Source organism: Penicillium canariense (assembly GCF_028826845.1).
Source record: "Penicillium canariense strain IBT 26290 chromosome Unknown utg000004l_segment0_segment0, whole genome shotgun sequence".
In the NCBI taxonomy this organism is placed as follows: domain Eukaryota; kingdom Fungi; phylum Ascomycota; class Eurotiomycetes; order Eurotiales; family Aspergillaceae; genus Penicillium; species Penicillium canariense.
In genome coordinates this window covers 1,233,672-1,250,046 of record NW_026622731.1, presented here as the reverse complement: position 1 = coordinate 1,250,046, position 16,375 = coordinate 1,233,672, and the positions used below count along the sequence as shown (strand labels likewise).

General features: G+C 50.1%; 5 protein-coding genes across 5 annotated transcripts; all 5 read left to right on the top strand.

Annotated features, from left to right (window-relative positions):
• Positions 1-1,106: 1,106 nt before the first annotated feature.
• N7482_006797 (DUF92 domain-containing protein) lies at positions 1,107-2,410 on the top strand (the record flags this gene model as incomplete). The annotated part of the gene is made up of 4 exons (XM_056688922.1): positions 1,107-1,292; positions 1,370-1,584; positions 1,668-2,031; positions 2,084-2,410. 4 exons carry the CDS (start codon positions 1,107-1,109, stop codon positions 2,408-2,410), a joined length of 1,092 nt encoding a protein of 363 aa, XP_056541351.1.
• A 959-nt stretch (positions 2,411-3,369) lies between these two features.
• Positions 3,370-3,850, top strand: N7482_006796 (uncharacterized protein; the record flags this gene model as incomplete). The annotated part of the gene is made up of 3 exons (XM_056688921.1): positions 3,370-3,439; positions 3,506-3,587; positions 3,610-3,850. 3 exons carry the CDS (start codon positions 3,370-3,372, stop codon positions 3,848-3,850), a joined length of 393 nt encoding a protein of 130 aa, XP_056541350.1.
• A 1,912-nt stretch (positions 3,851-5,762) lies between these two features.
• Positions 5,763-7,745, top strand: N7482_006795 (inorganic phosphate transporter; the record flags this gene model as incomplete). The annotated part of the gene is made up of 3 exons (XM_056688920.1): positions 5,763-5,841; positions 5,964-7,397; positions 7,456-7,745. 3 exons carry the CDS (start codon positions 5,763-5,765, stop codon positions 7,743-7,745), a joined length of 1,803 nt encoding a protein of 600 aa, XP_056541349.1.
• Positions 7,746-10,558: 2,813 nt separating this feature from the next.
• On the top strand, positions 10,559-11,629 carry N7482_006794 (uncharacterized protein; the record flags this gene model as incomplete). Its single annotated transcript, XM_056688919.1, has 1 exon — positions 10,559-11,629. The coding sequence occupies one exon, from the start codon at positions 10,559-10,561 to the stop codon at positions 11,627-11,629; it is 1,071 nt and encodes a 356-aa protein (XP_056541348.1).
• Positions 11,630-15,056: 3,427 nt separating this feature from the next.
• Positions 15,057-15,427, top strand: N7482_006793 (uncharacterized protein; the record flags this gene model as incomplete). The annotated part of the gene is made up of 3 exons (XM_056688918.1): positions 15,057-15,074; positions 15,185-15,336; positions 15,397-15,427. The coding sequence occupies 3 exons, from the start codon at positions 15,057-15,059 to the stop codon at positions 15,425-15,427; spliced, it is 201 nt and encodes a 66-aa protein (XP_056541347.1).
• Between the last annotated feature and the right edge of the window lie 948 nt (positions 15,428-16,375).

Genomic DNA, 16,375 nt, shown 5'->3' with positions numbered 1-16,375 from the left:
GCTGGCAGATACACTCCCCCTGTTGTTCAGCAATGTCTACTGGGTATTTTTCAGCATGATTTTGAATGGAAGAATTAGAGCCCACGTCAGCAGTAGATCGATGAGTTCTGTAACTCTCTTAGCTGCCGCCCAGTGGGAAGGCCTCCTGCCGAAGATGTTGTGGTGTGCTGGATCTGCACCTGTCTCCAAAGGCAACTTTACCACTAGCAGCTGCCCACGCTGTACAGCTCAATGCAGGCATGAATTTCGAGCATCATTTCGGCCATGGAAACCCCTTTTTTTAAGCGATCGTGAGAGGCATCGCGGTAATGTCTCCTTGAGTAGAGATATATGGGTTAGATACAGCATCCAGTATGAATGATACGATGCTCTAGTGGCCATTTCGGCATGTCAAGGGTGGTTTGCCCGTGGTTGTTTTGTATGGATAGATCAAAAGTGCTTGGCGAGTAACGAGATGACGATTCCGTTGGATCCGCAAGCAGCAGATATATGAAGCATTGTATCTCCTGGTTCATCCTTGATTGGAACCCAGTATGGTCTGTAGCTTCGGTTCATTCCTGGTATCGCCCATACCAGATTGATGAGGTTCCCGGGCCCCAGCAGCCGAGATATCAGGAGTAAGACCTCTGCTAGAAGGACAGCTCGCTGCTTCTCCATTGTTGAAGTTATGACAAGTGCATCACCCTCGGACAGTCTTCTCTATCACGCCTATTCACGCTTGCTCCTGCTCTGACAAAAGGTTGCTCTCCAATTTAGAGAAGAGTGGCGACTTCCCCGGTTTCCGCAGATACGGCGATCTCGGCCTTGATCAATCAGATCCGATTTACACTTGTGCCTTCACCTATTCTTAGAAAGGGGGAAACGCTCCTTTTCTTCCAGTTCAGCGGCTCAGTATAATCTATGAGCTAGAATCACGAGCGAAAATACCCTGTTTTGCAGTAGCGTACTAAGTCGTTCACACGAGCTGTCTACGATTGGAATGGATTGCCAAGCCCCACCTGAGCTCTCCCGATCGTCCGCGCGAATCAGCACTAGGCCCCAAGGTGGTGTTGACCACACCACCACAGGGTTGTCCTTTCCCTTTGCAACTCCCTCCGACCGTCACGATGAAGCCCATTATCGGCATCCTTGCGGTCGCTGGCCTTGTCTACCGAGCTTGGGCTCGGAAGTCGCTCACCCCACTGGGCCTCGTCGTCGCTGGGGCGTCAGCGACCGCGCATGTCCTCCACCCGTGGTCAACACCTTTTGCACTCCTCGCGGTTTTCTACTATGGTGGAACTAAAGTCACAAGGGTATGCCCAAGTATTCATGGTAGTGTGTGTTTGCTTCATCACTGGGACGAGCTGACGCGACCTTTTCTCCACGCTAGGTCAAACACGACATCAAAGCACAGAAGACCCTCTCCGCGACAGGCGCGGAGGGGGGCGAGGGGCCTCGCAACCACATCCAAGTCCTCGCAAACTCAGTTGTCGCGACTGTCCTGAGTGTCGCGCATGCTGTCGTTCTATCCAAGAACTCCACCACAGATTCCTGCTTCTCTCTTGGCCAGAGCCCCGCCGACATTCTTATGGTCGGGATCGTTGCGTATGCCTCACCTCCGCATTAGTTCTACCTCTAGATCGTCTGCTTTCTCGGCTCGCTAACTCTGGTTTCCTGCTGGCATCTAGCAACTACGCTGCCGTCGCCGCCGATACTTTCTCCTCCGAACTCGGAATCCTGTCTAAATCGAAACCACGTCTTATTACATCCCTCACCCTCCGCGAAGTCCCCTCGGGTACAAATGGTGGTGTCACCGCTGCTGGTCTTGGTGCTGGCCTACTAGGGTCATTCACGATCGCCTTGACATCCGCACTCGTTCTTCCGTTCTGCCAAAGCAAGTCTGGCATCCAAGATCGCGCCCTGTGGACTGTCGCCATGACATTCTGGGGTCTTCTTGGAAGTGTTCTGGACAGTGTGTTGGGCGGTTTGTTGCAGGCTAGCGTGGTGGATAAACGGAGCGGCAAGGTTGTGGAAGGTAGTGGTGGCCGAAAGGTATGCTTAGCACAAGAGCTCATCCAGGGCACTGGCTCATATTCCATTTTAGGTCCTCATCCATCCTGGTTCCACGAAGCCAGGAAGCACATCTGGAAACGCGTCCTCGGCTGAATCCTCGGGCAGAACTGACCTCCGCAGCACCGAGGCCGTCGCCAATGCGGCCACTTTGCGAGGGAGCCGTGCCACAGGCACCTCTGCAGGGACACATACCGGCCGTCCTCACGACGAGAGCCATGAGAGCCGGCGCGTTGAAACCGGTCATGACTGGCTGGACAACAATGGCGTGAATCTACTTATGGCCTTTCTCATGAGCGTGGGGGCGATGGGTATCTCACAGTGGGCTTGGGGAGTCGATTTGCGGGAGCTGTGGGCTTAGAGAATACAGCACAGTTCTAGAAGACCTAGAACTATACTCGCTGGAAATGATTTCGGGAATTTCAAGGTCGCTTTCTGTATGTACCCTTTAACCTAGGCACACCATATGTGTTTACTGATCCAACGTCACAAAGCGTAGAATAGCTGAAAGACTGGGCTTATCAGCTAGGGCCGAGGTAGAAAGAAAGCAGGATATCTCTGTGCCACAGTCCACAAGAGGTCCTCTCAATTTGGGATCTATCAAAATCAATAATTACCTGCGCCGGCGGGTCCTCTATGACTTTTGGCACATATCACGCTAGCCCTGCTGCTTGGGACATGACGAGTTCTAGCCTGTATGGCTTGCGCTACGAGATGCGTCCCTAAAGGTTCGGGTCATGAGCTAGTACAAACTAAGTGGTTATGGTCTTTATGAGAGGAGGATATCAATCGTCCAAAAGCTACTCCGTACTTTCTTCGACATGTGAATTGCATGAATGGGGTGGTCGTCATTTGACAGCCCTCTCAACATGTCTAATGGCAAGTCGGTCGTTATTCTTGCAGTGTACTGGACGGAGACGTGTATAGGACGACATTCTTTATACTCCGCTTCCTCAGTAACTGGAAGGTGACGGGTCGTTTCCGATGGGATCTTGTCAGACATTGCTGCAACTTTCCGTCCGCGTCGGTATGGTTCGCCATATAGACCACTTGCCAACCAAGCAGCAAGTCATAGCCCTGAAGTTGGCCTGGGTGTTTCAGCTGTTGGCGATTGCAGCCAGCATGCTAGGGAAGTTTGCGATAATGGCATTTCTGATCCAAATTCATGGCCGTCACGAGAAGAAACCATGGGTTTTAATCGCGCTTGGGTTCTAATCGGGGCTGCGAGTATCACAGTGATGGACACCACAATGCAAACCCATGCAAACCAATGCAAAAATTATGGGATTATGATATCGAGTCAATCTTCGCGGGTGGCTAATGTCGGCCGTGTGCTCTGCGCTGAAAACATACGAGCTTAAAGTCTTGATCGAATCCGATGATAGGATTTGTACGTTTTTCCTTTCGAATAATCGATTCCATTCCGCTGCTAATACCCTTCCTTGGTCGCTTATAGTTGCGCTAGCCCCCCTTATCGTTTGGACGTCCGCTGAATATTGGATTATTACTATCGTAGGATACGTCCCACCCATCCGACCGTTGATCGAAAAGGTGCTGCAGACATTCGGCTTTATATCGAAGAAAATATCCACTCCGTACCGGTCTCCGGGCCCTAGCAACTATGCGGCATGCGGCAGCAACTGATCTCACCAACTGGGCACCCTCGAGCTACCAGTCCAATACTTACGGGATGCAGAAGGCTTGGCGCTGCAGCGACGAGATCTGGATGGAGCTGGCGATGCGGGGCCTCAAAATGACTCGGGGAAGAATATCGTGGGTGGAGGGAAAGATGTGGTTGTGAGAAATGACATCGTCATTCACTTTGAAGATGCTTCACCTTAAATGCGGAATTTTCGATTGGGGCCCGTGTCTTCCAAAGTGCTTCAACGCGAGGGAAGGATTACTTCTGATGAGAATTGCTTGGGCATGATGAATGATGATTGGGTTTGTGCACGTGGTCTCTATGCAATTAAAAAGCTTGGAGTGCTTGGTCAAGAAGCAATTAGAGTCGCTCTATCAATCGCCCGGGGGTCTGGCCGAGGGGGTGGGCCAGGGGGGAGGGGGGAGGGGCTTGTGGGGAACGTCATTTGCCGATGGGTGGTCGAGAGTGAACTCTATCAAGAAAGCAAAGAAACTGAATCATGCCATTATTATGATTGTCCATGAGAAGCAGCACGTGTGCAATCGGTGGCCGAGCAGACTGCCAAGACAAATCCCGCGTGGCAATTCTCGGTCTTAGACCCCTTTCTGACTAGAGACGCGCTTTCCGCGAGCTCGTGGAACGACGTGGTGGGCGGTTGGAGGCGTTTGACATCTGGTTTTCTTTCGGTGGCAATTAACTTGGGATTTCATTTAGGCCCAATCAGAACTTCTATCTTGGTCACGCATTCTTTGTAATGCTCTCTTACCCAGCGCTTCGGTGTTCACCGAGGGTCAAAGCTAGTGAAAATTAGCTGCCCAAGCATATCAGGGCAACATCACGCCCTAGTTCAGCGATCCAAATTCAGTTCGGTTTTCTACGTGTGCAAGAGTATTGGCTGCCCATAATAATTTCCAGCTCCCGAGATTTGCGCAGGGGAACAGGATACGTCCCGATAGGCTGGTGGGAAAAGAATGTCTGGGAACTAGAGCATACAAGGAATTGAAGAGTCACCGAACGAGCTACAGTATAGTTAATACGGTGCCGACAATATTCATGACTGGACTGAGAGTTGAAGTGGGCGCATGCTAGAAGGAAAGTGGCCTAGCGAGCAGCAGGAGTCGGTCGGGACAGGCGAGCGTGACGCGCCTACCAGTCACCAAAGGGGAGTGTCTCACCGGTCCCTGCGCAACATGGTATCCCGCAGAGTTCGTGTCGGACCTCGATCGATTCCGAGGCAGAAACTCGTGTTGCACTTGTGCTGTTTGGAGGAGCCATGGTCCGAGCGAGGCACATCTGGGACTGCGTCGCCCCTGGTTGCTGCTTTCCGTCGCGACAGGACAGCACGGGCAGCCAGTCAGCGCGGGTGCCAAGACCGGAGGATAACACTCTGGGTGTTCTAGCCTTCTAGAACACCTGCAGGTTGAAAGTGTTGTGTTGCAGTGGTGAAGAGGTCGAAGGAGTGTCGAGGGGGTGAAGAGCTGAGAGCCTCTCCCGCACGCACGTGGGGTGGCGGCAGGCTCTTATAGGAAGCGGTGGCCCTTGCGGGGGCCCCGCCAAGAACGCTGGCGCACCCCAGCTAGGCAGACTCGCGGTATCAAGTCTATATAAGTCCACCTCCGCCCAGCTTTGCCAAGGGCCGCCAAGGTCGCCAATTTTGCTTCTGTTTAGCTTCAGCCCGCGTGAAATGAGATTCCCCTCTCCTGACTGGTTTCGACTGCGTGATTATACTCCGGTACCGACCACTGATTCGCAGCCACCGCGATCTGACTTCCAACTAGACACCTGCCAAGCGCCGAGCGAACGATGGCTGTGATGCCAATATCGCGAGTCACTCCCGCACGTGTTGCCAGTTTTAATTGGGCATGGCCATCGGGCTGGGCTCAATTCGCGTGTTTCCACGACGGGCGTATCTCGCGAGAAGCTTGCCGTACGCGAGCCATGCGCTGGGAAATGGGGGCCACCAAGCAAGATCTTGCGTTTTGTACATATAAAGCCCAATCTATCTCGCTGCTATTCCAAAAGTTGAACCGTCCGTCGTTGATCCCTGACCTGGCCCTTGCTCGTCGTCAAGATGTATCTCCATCAGTATGACTATATCTTCGGTATCGGCACCGTGTTTGCCATGCTCGATGCCTACAACAACGGTGCAAGTGAGTATACACCTCTTTCGAATGAGAGCCTTTCCCTCACACACACTCTCTCTCTCCGCCTCTCTCTGCCTCTCTCTCTCTCTTTCTTCCCCCTTTTCCGTGCTAAACAAGATCTCCGACAGATGATGTGGCCAACTCCTGGGCAACCAGTGTGTCCTCCCGGTCCATCTCCTACCGACAGGCCATGGTGCTCGGTACCATCTTCGAGTTCCTAGGCGCGGTCACCGTCGGTTCCCGGACGGCTGAAACGATCAAGAACGGTATCATTCCCGCTAAGGCGTTCCAGGGCAATGCTGGAGTGCAGATGATGGCTTTCACCTGTGCCCTGGCTGCTGCCTCATCCTGGGTCATGTGGTGCACTCGTCACTCGGCTCACGTCTCTTCGACCTACTCCCTCATCTCGGCCGTTGCTGGTGTTGGTGTTGCTACTGTTGGTGCTTCGGAAGTGCAATGGGGCTGGAACAATGGCAAGGGTCTTGGTGCCATCTTCGCCGGTCTGGGCATGGCCCCGATCATCTCGGCTGGTTTCGCAGCCACCATCTTCATGCTGATCAAGGTCATCGTTCACATGCGTCGCAACCCTGTTCCCTGGGCTGTCTACAGCTCTCCCTTCTGGTTCCTGGTTGCGGCCACCATCTGTACCCTGTCCATCGTCTACAAGGGCTCCCCTAACTTGGGCCTGACCAAGAAGCCCAGCTGGTGGATTGCTGCTGTGACCTTGGGCACCGGTGGTGGTGTCTGTCTCATGGCGGCAATCTTCTTCGTTCCGTTCGTGCACGCCCGTGTCATCAAGAAGGACCACTCTGTCAAGTGGTGGATGATCATCTACGGTCCCCTGCTCTTCAACCGCCCGATTCCCACCGATGCCGAGACCGCCAAGGTGCCCAACTATGCTGTTGTCCAGGACGAGTATGAGGATGAGGCCTCCGCCCACACCGGATCCATCGATGAAGAGAAGGACCCGAAGACCACCACCATCCCTGCTGAGGACAATGAGCAGAGACTGGTCAAGTCCGAGGCCAACCAGCTCACCTACAAGGAGATCATGGCTCAATCTGAGGCCCGCCACCGCGCGAAGCTCCTGAAGAGCCGTGGTCCTCTGGGCTGGGGCATGCGCTATCTCCGCGACAACCCCATGGGTGCTGGTGAGATCTATGAGATTCGCAACATGTGGATCCTGCTCAAGCGTATTCCCCCTACCATTGTCGTCGGTCTGCTCTATGGTGCCCACTATGACATCCACACCGCCCAGAGCGGTATTGCTGGTACTCCCGAGGGTGAGCGCATGAAGCGAGTCTATGATGCCGCTGAGAAGTACCCCAACGAGGTCGAGCACACCTACTCTTTCGTCCAGGTCATTACTGCCTGCACTGCTTCTTTCGCGCACGGTGCCAACGACATTGGTAACTCCGTTGGTCCCTGGGCTGCCATCTACGCCGCCTGGTCCACCGGTGATACCGCTGCCTCCAAAACTCCCGTCCCCGTCTGGCAGCTTGCCGTTCTGGCCCTGTGCATTTCCTGTGGTCTGGTCACCTACGGTTACAACATCATGAAGGGTAAGCCGCACCTCTATCTAAACGTATCTGGCTTTCACTAACGCTTTCATCTCCACAGTCATGGGTAACAAGATTACCTACCACTCTCCCAGCCGTGGTTCCTCCATGGAAATGGGCGCTGCCATCACTGTCCTTGTCTTCTCGCAGTACTCCCTGCCCGTCTCCACCTCGATGTGTATCACCGGTGCCACTGTCGGCGTCGGTCTCTGCAACGGTACCCTGAAGGCCGTCAACTTCCAGCGTGTCGGCCTCCTGCTGCTCGCCTGGATCATGACCATTCCCATTGCCGGCACCCTTGGTGGATGTTTGATGGGTCTCTTCATCAATGCCCCTCATTTCCTCTCCTAATCACACTGCCTAATTAGGGCAGTGGCCGCAAGGCCTGATTCTGTGTAGTTATAATATTTCCTTATAGAGTATGACTATCACTTGCATTTAATAGCATCCAACTGTGAACATCAAAATCTTTCCTGACACTTGAAACGTTTTCCCATGAAATTGTTCTTCTTCGCCCAGTAGTGTACCCGTATTCGCAGCATAGACCGTCAAGTAGTGGGAGATAGCTATGCGGGTTGTAGGGCACTAGACCTCTCTTCAGGATGACTATATGGGATCTGCCGCATATTTCAGTGCTTTTGCCAAAGGCGCGAGATGATAAACCTATGCTTGCGATCATTATTGGAGGGAGATGCAGGTATCTGAACAAGGCGTCATAACCCCTTTTTAATCAGGTGACTATTCATGACTCTTCCAGGAGTACAAGGAACCGTCCTTCTCTTTGAATGTAGTACTATCCACTTTGGAGGTAATTGGCTGCGATTTAAGTGACTGCATTGCATATTGCGTCATTGAGCATGGTTCGCCAATTCCAACAGATTGGGAAGGGGCTGTGATGATAGAACTACAAGAATCGCTAGGGCATTGGTCCTGGTGGTGGGTAGAGGGATGACTATAAGGCCATTGGTCCTGTTGCCCCAAGTGTGTCATGGAACCTGCTGTCGCTTTGTCGACTGTTGCACACTTGACGCTCTTTGCATATATACCTACGGGTCCTTGCCAGTACGCCCAGCCTTTATTATCACGCATGTTGTAATGGGATCGGTCGAACGTTATTATTCCAGCGCCGTCACAGGATTTTTTCTTATTGTATTGTGTTAAAATGAAACAGCAATATCTCAAAACAGTTTAAGGAAACGTACCGGTATATGGTGCAGACATGCACTTGATTGTCAGTTGATGGACAGGGAATAGAGATAGAGCCAACGTTGCCCCACCTAAATTTCAGTCAGTTATGCAACGGGCATGACGAAGAGAGTGAAAAGGTGCAAATATCTTACAGGGGGAAATCAAGATCACGACATTTGCTGTCCAAGGGCACGGAAAGCTTGTCACCATCGTATTTATCGCCCGAGTACAGTATTGCATTCAACTAAACCAGTAAGTTATTCAAGTTCATTTCCTATCCAAGGGGGAATTGAGATTGATACCTGCGGAGGACTAGCAACTAGATGGAGATTAGCATCGAGAGAAGATTTAGAAGATGCCTGATTGCGAAGAGTCAGGACATACCTTGGTCAGCTGCAAGTGAAAATAAAAAAGAAAAAATAAGAGCATTTCTCCAACCATTATGATCAGATCAGATTTGAGTATTGTGATAATGATGCTTGCTTGGTATGATCGGAATCTGTCTAAGATGTGGTTCGAGGCAAAGCTGGCTCTTTATATATCTCACGGTCCTTTAGAACGAAATAAGGAAAATGGAAAGGTAGGCAAAAGGGGAAGGAATCTTCCAAATTGAGGTGGCACAACTTAAGATGCATACCCACTAGGATCCTAGGAAGCGGTAACACGATCACATTAATTATCAATAGTTTTGATGATCATAGGGTATTAATCATATGGCTGGCTGAATGCCAAGTAACGAGAAGCAACCAAGTTACACTTTCGTTAAGACTATTTCTTGAGGATCCTTCAAGAGCCCTCCACGAGATACACAATTTAATACACAGTCTTCCTTCGGATCCTCCGTACTCAATCTGCTGTGAAAACAAGATACGAGGGCAATGCAGAGACCATATCTCGTGCAACATGTGAGAGCGGCATGCATTTGATGCGACAAGGCAGGAATACGAGGCTGTGGGATCGCCCACGCTATGACGCCGGTCGCAGAGGGGCATCCAGATCATAGCATCTTTCTGTGATAATAAAAAGGAATGTTGTCACTACTGGACTCATGATGTACCTGACTTTGCTAGTTCCGGATAGGGATGGGAAAATCATTTGGAATACTACTGTATGCCCTGTGGCGCCGTCTACTTGTCAAAGAGTCTCAGTGCACGGTCATAGTCGCTCTCGTGCGCGACAGGACTACCCCTCTGATTTCGGAGTAATTAAAGTCGCTCAGATTTACCACGTTACAGGTATAAGTCAACAATGGGTCCTCCTTCGCCATTATTGTCGTAGATAAAACTGAAAGGGAAACGTCAGAGGGGTGGTGTTGAAGTGGAAGAAGAAGAATAGGATAATGCTGAGGAGGACTGGCGGCTACTGCCTGCAAGGCAGGGACATGGAGTCTGCGCCCGGACCGCGAAACTTTTCCCTTGACCAAGTGTACATGCAAATTAACCTTTTGGATCTGCGCTTCACCATTTTGGGTAAATAAAATTAAGGTAGATAACCTGCCGCCCAAACTGGCCTAAAGATTGACGGCGTAAAGCGCGAAGCCGCCCAGCACCGAACGATGGGCGCTGAATGAGCATCGCCATAGTATAGCTGTTGTTTTTCCTTTCTCTACTTCGAAAACTTGGGCTACAATGTCAAGGTTACTCTACCTATAGGAAACCTTTTTACCCCGACCGGTCGTTATACACTGCAGAAGTTCCACTTCATACCCCTAGAGAGCATCGTGTCCATTTGATTCGAGTAGTACTAGCGCTGCCTGTCTAAATTGTGGCGTCGCTGATCGTCTATTCACTCCGCTTTCACGGGAGCCTATGAATGCAAGACGTGGAACAACTTATAAGACTAGCGGTGAAGATGCGTAGTAGGCGAGTCTTTTTTCTTTTGCTTTTATTCTGTTCGTGCCCCCGCCCCACAAAAAACCTTTACTTATATCAAATACACTCCTGCCTATTTCTTTCTTGTTATGATTACGCATAATCATGGCTAGTACAAACGGAACCCATCTTGAAGAGGGCGGGAGCTCACCGCATCGTATACTTCTAGTCAGCGTCCCTCGCACTGCCTCCAACCTCCTCCTGAAAGTGATGAACATCCATAACCAGCCCAAAGTTTTCACCAACGAGAGGGCTGGATACAGTTTTGACGATGCATTTGTCAGTGTCACGAATGGCGAGCGCCTGGTGAGGCCTATCTGTCAATGGATGGAACCCGAAAAGCGAGAAGTGCAATCTGCACTTCAGACTTGCCTTGATAAACTGGAAGAGGGCTCCGCGCTGGCGCGCAAAGCGGGCAAAATCTACTTCAACAAGGAGCATGGCTATGAATTCGCAAACCCTGCTTCTGTTGATAAGATACTTCATGGCAACCCGAACGTCAAGTACTTAGATACCTTTCGGCTACGAGCACCCCTGGCCTATGGTACTACTCAGACATTTGGTCCGCTTAACGAGACGGTTCTACCAGATGAGTACCTACGTACATGGAGGATATCATTCATTATTCGACATCCAGCGCTAGCATGGCCGTCGGGTTACCGTTCGATATCGAAGATGGCCGCAGCCGGGACTGGTTATCTGGCTAGCAAAGAGTTGCAGTTGATCACCAAAACTTTCCACTGGACGCGCATATTATATGACTGGTGCCTGGAGCAGCCGGGTGTATCAAAAGCTCCCCCAGTGCTAGATGCCCACGATCTGATCCATAGCCCACAAGTCGTGCGACTATTCTGCGAGCAGATAGGCCTAGATACAAGTGTCCTTCAATATGAATGGGGCCAGAAAGATCCAGAATCAAAGTCTGAATCTCAGACATCTGTTGGCCTAGATTCTGAGGATGATCGAGAAGTTAAGCGCTTTGCGATTGCCTTGTCGACTCTGAAGGCCTCGAACGGAATTCTCAAGAGCAAAGCACCCGAAAGTATCAATGTCGCTACCGAGGTAGAGAAGTGGAAGACCGAGTTTGGGTTTGAAGTTGCTGCGATGATTGAAAAGTCCGTTTGGGAATCTATGTCGGATTATGAGTACTTAAAGGCACGTCGCGTAACGGTCTGATCCTAAAGATATTCGCTCTCGGCAGCCACCTCCACTTCGCTGACTCGGAAGTGGTGATGTCAGCGGGCATACTTGGTTGAATTATCATAATACGAAAGATTTCGGGGGTGAGTGGCGCATAAAAAGCTAAACGGGCACCTAACGTAGCCGGGTGGAAAAGACGCGGAGCTGTCCATTTCATTATTAGGTTTCTTGAGAATTCATCAAGAGAGTTTCAAACCTCTACGACCGGAAGGTAGGGGGTACTAGGAGGTGGGCACTGGTGCCCGGTGTACACGCTTCCTAGATAAACCGTGCTGCGGCACCCAGTAAACAACCTAGGCATTCATAAGCTGGATTTGTGTTCAATGTCTACGACTCGAAATTTTCTGACTGACATTCTTCGGACCAGCGCCATATCTCTCCGGGCACTGGGCCTTCATAACCTTCAAGCTATTGATGGAGGTTGCAGGCCAATTCACAGTCTATTGGTGAATTTATCGATGTGTTCTTCTAGGGAAATGGCAAATCCGTGTACCAGTGTTGTCAGTGCCCATAGGAAAGGGGGGTGGCTTGGGAGATTGAATACGATAGCCTTCTGCCCTCTCTCTCTTGGCAGTTCCTGTTCCTGTACTAATTTTGTTCGGCACTACCACTCCTTGCTCTGATAATTTCAAGTTCTGCAAAATTACCAGGACAGACAAATGTATTCGATCAATAAGGTTTTAGCAAACTCAAGCGTTACCCATTTTGGACCAGATAAACTAATCACTACCATCTTACAAATCTTGTTGGTCTTTATGCAATGGCAGCAGGATGTTTAACTGGAAGGTCTACTGGAAGATATTGCGAAGTGGAAAAGATACCGGACGGAATTAAGTGCATTTACTCAGTAAAGCCTATCTTTCAATACCCCGGAAGGCGGTTTAACCACGTAATTGGTTGAAAATGATCATTTGCCCCCTCGCGACACTGCTTTTAAAAGTTTTGGGGTGGCCCACGCAAGCGGGTGGCCCCACCTTAGCGGGAAGCACGTTATATATTCTGAAGCTGATTCATAATGTCCGTGAAAGTCATCGTTTCCTGTTTTTGAAAAGCAAACCTAATCGTGTTCCGGTGATCTAGTCCTTTACGTAAAGTCATGTGGATTCAAATTTTTGGTACTCTGTGTAGAGACCCGGGAATAATCGATGATCGGGCGGGTCGATTTGAGGTGACGACGGAGCGAAAGCCGGATAGTAATTTGAGATAAGAGTTGATTATAGCGTGACAGTCATTTTGACCCGTCTCCATAACCTAGGCCAGAGGAAGGACTTGAACGACACGCGACAAAAAGAACAAGTTGTAAGATTTGCTCCCCTTTCCAGACTGAACGGCAAGGAGTAGTTAACGTACGAGCGCTGAACACGCAAAAATATATGACCAGACTGGGGTTCGATCCCAGGACCTTGTCGGTGTTAACGACACGTGATAACCAACTACACCATCCGGCCACTTTGATGTAAGATTATCAATTTTATTGAATCATAAGCCTTTTTGCTACAGGGTTCAATATTTTTGCTCCCGGGCAGTTGTTAGATCAACCTACAATCCCCACAGTAAATTTTCCAATCCATGGAAGACGCCATGTTAAATAGATGAACAGAAAGGCGGCTGGATTCAATAAAAGTCGTGCCCTTTTCACTGTGTGTGAAAAATAATAATAATAATAACAATAATAATACCTCTCCCGACCAACACATGAATATATATCTTTGAAACCGCGTCTTACCTACCTAGTCTAGGTAGCTGTATGCTCGTTCTGCTAGGACGGGTCTTTCGCCGCCCTTGTTTCTTCCAAGGCGAAAACACCCTCCCGACCCCAGCCTTGAAAAAGTTGGGAAGCTTACATATGTTTTCAGAAAACTCGTACGAACTTTGGGTCGCGCTCGCTGATGATAGCTTGGAATGCCCCAGTTAGCGCACCACCACCTGCAGTTCTAGAACCACCTCCGCCCACTGCGCGACAGTCCATTTCGTACGTCCAGGAAAAATGCCCATGAGCTTGGTGAACTTGTCTGTCATGGTGACAACCGCGTCGAAACCCTCCTTAGACACTGGTAGGCTGGTGACGAAATCTACTGTGATTGTATGGAAAGGGTTGGTGGCGACAGCACAGGTTGCAGGGAACCATGGGGGGTGTCGGCGGCGTACGCAATTTTCCAGACAGGTAGGACAGTGGTAGATGTACTGTTCCAGAAGCTTGGCGCCTTGTAAAAGGTAATACCCTGGAGCTTCTGCCACGCTCTGTGGGCCGATTCAATTTGAGCTCTTCGACAGCTCGCTTGAGATTCATCGAGGTATTTTTGGTTCACTTTCGTTCTCGCTCGTAATCCCTGGTTCGGAGTCATCGTCGTAGCAAGGCATTTTGGATGGCCAAGTGTCGTCTACACAGACAGAGGCAGTCATTTCAAAAGTGATATTTTCACTGATCGAACCAAGGATGTCGATCTGATCGCTATGGGATGAGAACATGAAGGGGAAAGAATTGGCAGACGCCCCCATTGGTCTTAGGGACCCACTTCACCACTCCTTCATGACATGCATTAAGCTGCCCCTTGGCAAGACAGACGAAAACTATGTAAAATACAAAAACCAGTCCTCAGTAGGGCCCGAGCCCATTCCGCAGGAATTTTGACCGAATGTAGGTCAATCATCTCAAATGAACGCATCAAAGAATCAAAATAAAAATCAGTGACTGCGAGAAAGAGTGGAGAGGGTATCAATTTGCATGTCAACTGTGACCACATGATATGGGAATTGCTTCATCCTTCAGCCAGAGCATTGGCGTCGTTGCCGTCTGAGGAATCATCGACCTCGGGATCATCATCGGGCCAAATTTTGTCAGGGTGGCCTTGTTCATGGCGTAGTTTGTTGATTTCAGCTCTCATTTGATCCCGCTGATTGCGGAGTTCTGTGGCTGCCAATTGTGTCTTGGTGTTCTTCTTTTCATATTCGAGTCGGAATTTAGCTGCGGCATGGCTCCGTAAGGCTTCACTGCCCGGGTATGCAATTGCACACCAATTTCTGCTGATATGGCACGCCAAATCCACGAAAACTCATCTTGTGGGGAGGGATCATTAGCCAAGTCCGACAAGCCAGACTTTGGTTTCACCATAGTGAATAGCTCTTTGGAGTACCAAGTGAACTGGAGGGATATCAGTAATAAGAGATAAGTGAGTTGAAAACACGTCACTTGGAGTGGAGGTGATACAGGTGTAAAAATAGTGGGAGGTATAGCGCTAAGGTCAGCAGCAAGGCAGCAGTGAGGGGGAGGTACTTCACTTGAGCGTGGGAAATTGATTGTAGTGATATTGTGTGGGCGAATGCGGAGTGTTGTCGGGGGCAAGAGGCATTACCCAGATCTTCACTACGTCCACTAACCTAGACTACCTGCCACTGAGTCGAGATGGAAGAAATCAAGTGTGTAAGTATACTATTATACTGGGTTGACTGTGGTGAATCCGAATCCCCTCGCGGGTTACGCACATGGTATATAGACACAGGTCGTGTTGTGTACATCTACTAATCATGTAGGGACCAATCCCAGACAACAACCCAGGATGGAAGCCAACGATTTACACCACAGCCATCGCAGCCGGAGCCCACAAATATGACATCAAAGCAGCAGACATTCTGGCGAACCCCCCAAACCAGGCTGTGGTCCTCAATAAGGGAAACACTGGAGTGTATGTTGACATTTGATGTGGTTAACATATGCTGGTGGATGCTAATATGACATGTAACAGCTACGACGTCCCAGTAAACCCTCCACGCTAGATATGCGACATGGTCCTGCCAGATGGGCCTTCAATGCGTCGTCATATACGCTAGGAATATTCTAGAGCTCGCGAGTGCTTGTGGATTGGATACACTTACTATTTGCTGACTACACGATTACTATAGTCTTTATACCTAATTGTGCGCCAAGCGTAGGACCGAAATCATTTCTAGCCACAACGCGATCAAGCGTTAGATCCATCAGTTCGGTTGGCAGACTGCCAGCTACATACATCAGTCTGGTAGTGGCCCTGAGGATGGCCTCGTTAGACTTTGGTGTGATGCTCTGGGGCGGATTGCGTAAGTGCAAAGTTCTCTCGGTGACAGCATACGCTAGGGAAACAAGCTAATTATGGGCAGCTGAGCATGGTTAGTCTAGATCAAACGAGCCAATAGAATAAAAGAGAAGAGAAGAAAGAACAGAAATGGAAAAAGGCAGGAGATTTTCACACGTCGCTGGCAGCCCGGCTATTTCTGCAACTTCTGGGGCCTTTGCGTAAAGACATTACGCGGCGAGATGCTACCGAGGTATTCGTCAACAGAGGTAGGCAGGGGAAGTGAAACGACGGGAGGGGGCTATAAAATTCCAGACCGGAGCTAACGCCATTTTGCCGGGAGATTTTGGGAAAGATTCAGAAGATCATGTTGGGGTCTATCCTGCCGCAAGCCACTAGATAAGATCTGCGGCGACTGACCTAGATCAGTATCCCCTTGACCTACCACCACCACTAAGCGTTGAGATTGGAGCGCTTTGATTGGTTAACACTGACCACTTGGACCCGCTAATCTCCCGTCTGCGCTAGCCCTCTTCAGGTATTTGAGATGCTCCGCCAATCAACAGTGACCTACGCGGCCAATCATCGTTTCGATCTCGAAAACAAAGTTCAGCTGTACAATAGGGCGGATTCTGATGCTGATGTAGTCTAAATTAGAACAGCCGATCTCACC